Below are 1,492 nucleotides of genomic sequence, written 5' to 3'. Positions count from 1 at the left end.
CCGCGGCGCTTCGTTTTGCATTTATTCGGCCCATCCCTCGAACAGCAACAGCAACTGCAGCAACAGCAGCAACTGCAGCAGCAGCAGCAGCAGCAGCAGAGCCCTTCCCATTCTTCTTTGCCTCTGTCTCAGTTTTTGTGCACTTCTGAAACTGAAGGCAGCTGCGCTTTTGCTGTTGGTGCTGGGGGGCGTTTTACTCTGCTGCGTTTTTAAGTCAGCCCCACGGACTTGTGCATGCATTTATCGCGTAATATGTTGTACATTGCAGCTTTGAACAAATGAAGCAGCAAATGAAGAAGCGCCTTCACAGCAGCAGCAGAGCCCTTCCCATTCTTCTTTGCCTCTGTCTCAGTTTTTGTGCACTTCTGAAACTGAAGGAAGCTGCGCTTTTGCTGTTGGTGCTGGGGGGCGTTTTACTCTGCTGCGTTTTTAAGTCAGCCCCCCGGACTTGTGCATGCATTTATCGCGTAATATGTTGTACACTGCAGCTTTGAACAAATGAAGCAGCAAATGAAGAAGCGCCTTCACTAGGAGACAGACAATATATAAACTGCTTCTAGCTTTTAAAGAGCCTTCCTGAGAGCCACTACTGGTGCAGAGGTGGTGCGCGGAAATCAAAATAAAGAGAAAATAAACAATAAATGCAACTCTACAAACGCGTATGAAGAACGTCAAGCTGTGTACAATGTCTGTACACCCCAATATTGCAAACCCTCGCCTTGCTGCGTTTATACCACAAAAAGACAACTGCTCGCGCGTCGGCAGGCGCATGCATGCAGAGGGAGTCTCAGCTGCTGCTGGACGCATGCATCTGTCTATCTTACGTATTTGTTTTTGTATTTCGCTGTGTATCTGCAGCACCAAGCTGTTTGAAAACTGCTGCCGCTGCCGCCGCCGTCGCTGCTGCTGCTGCTGCTTATGCTGCTTATGCTGCTGCATGCATGCATTGCATGCGAGTCGGGTTATAGTATGTGTTGTGCATGAGTTGTGTTGTTTAAAGTCTGTGTTCATACTGCCCTGACTCTGTGAGATAACGAATAGATTTAGAGACAGAGTAATTTGACTTCTCCACTACGCGCAGCTGACGAATGCACAAACCGCTCGCTGTAAGCCCAGGCAAAGAAAAAGATAAACGCAGAGGGCCCCGCACAGGGCTTGGGGGCTTCGAGACCTCTAATAGAAACCTTAACACGTATTCACAACCTCCAGGGAACCTGAGGAAATAAACAATAATAATAATAATAATAATAATAATAATAATAATAATAATAATAATAATAATAATAGGAATAGGAATAGGAATAGTAATAGTAATAATGAACGCATGCAATAATATGTACACCCCATACAAACAATTTCAATGCAATAAACATTATATAGATAACACAAAGATAAACAAAAAAAGAAGAAATACAGATAATATATATATATATGTATACAACTCCTTCGTATTCAACCCACACTCGCTACATTCAGGTCTGCACTCTTAAAT

At 44.0% G+C, this 1,492-nt stretch overlaps 1 protein-coding gene across 1 annotated transcript in view; it reads right to left on the bottom strand.

The window, feature by feature from the left end:
• Nucleotides 1-994: 994 nt before the first annotated feature.
• Nucleotides 995-1,492, bottom strand: part of EAH_00032510 (Clathrin adaptor mu subunit, related) — a gene marked incomplete at both ends in the record, with an annotated part of 3,241 nt that continues 2,743 nt past the window's right edge. Inside the window, one exon of the mRNA XM_013395985.1 lies at nucleotides 995-1,214. Coding sequence (XP_013251439.1) covers nucleotides 995-1,214 — 220 coding nt within the window. The remainder of the gene's footprint in view (nucleotides 1,215-1,492) is intronic.

The sequence above is a fragment of the Eimeria acervulina genome, genomic scaffold (genome assembly GCF_000499425.1).
Source record: "Eimeria acervulina Houghton genomic scaffold, Eah_scaff315, whole genome shotgun sequence".
In the NCBI taxonomy this organism is placed as follows: domain Eukaryota; phylum Apicomplexa; class Conoidasida; order Eucoccidiorida; family Eimeriidae; genus Eimeria; species Eimeria acervulina.
This window is presented reverse-complemented; position numbering and strand designations above follow the sequence as displayed.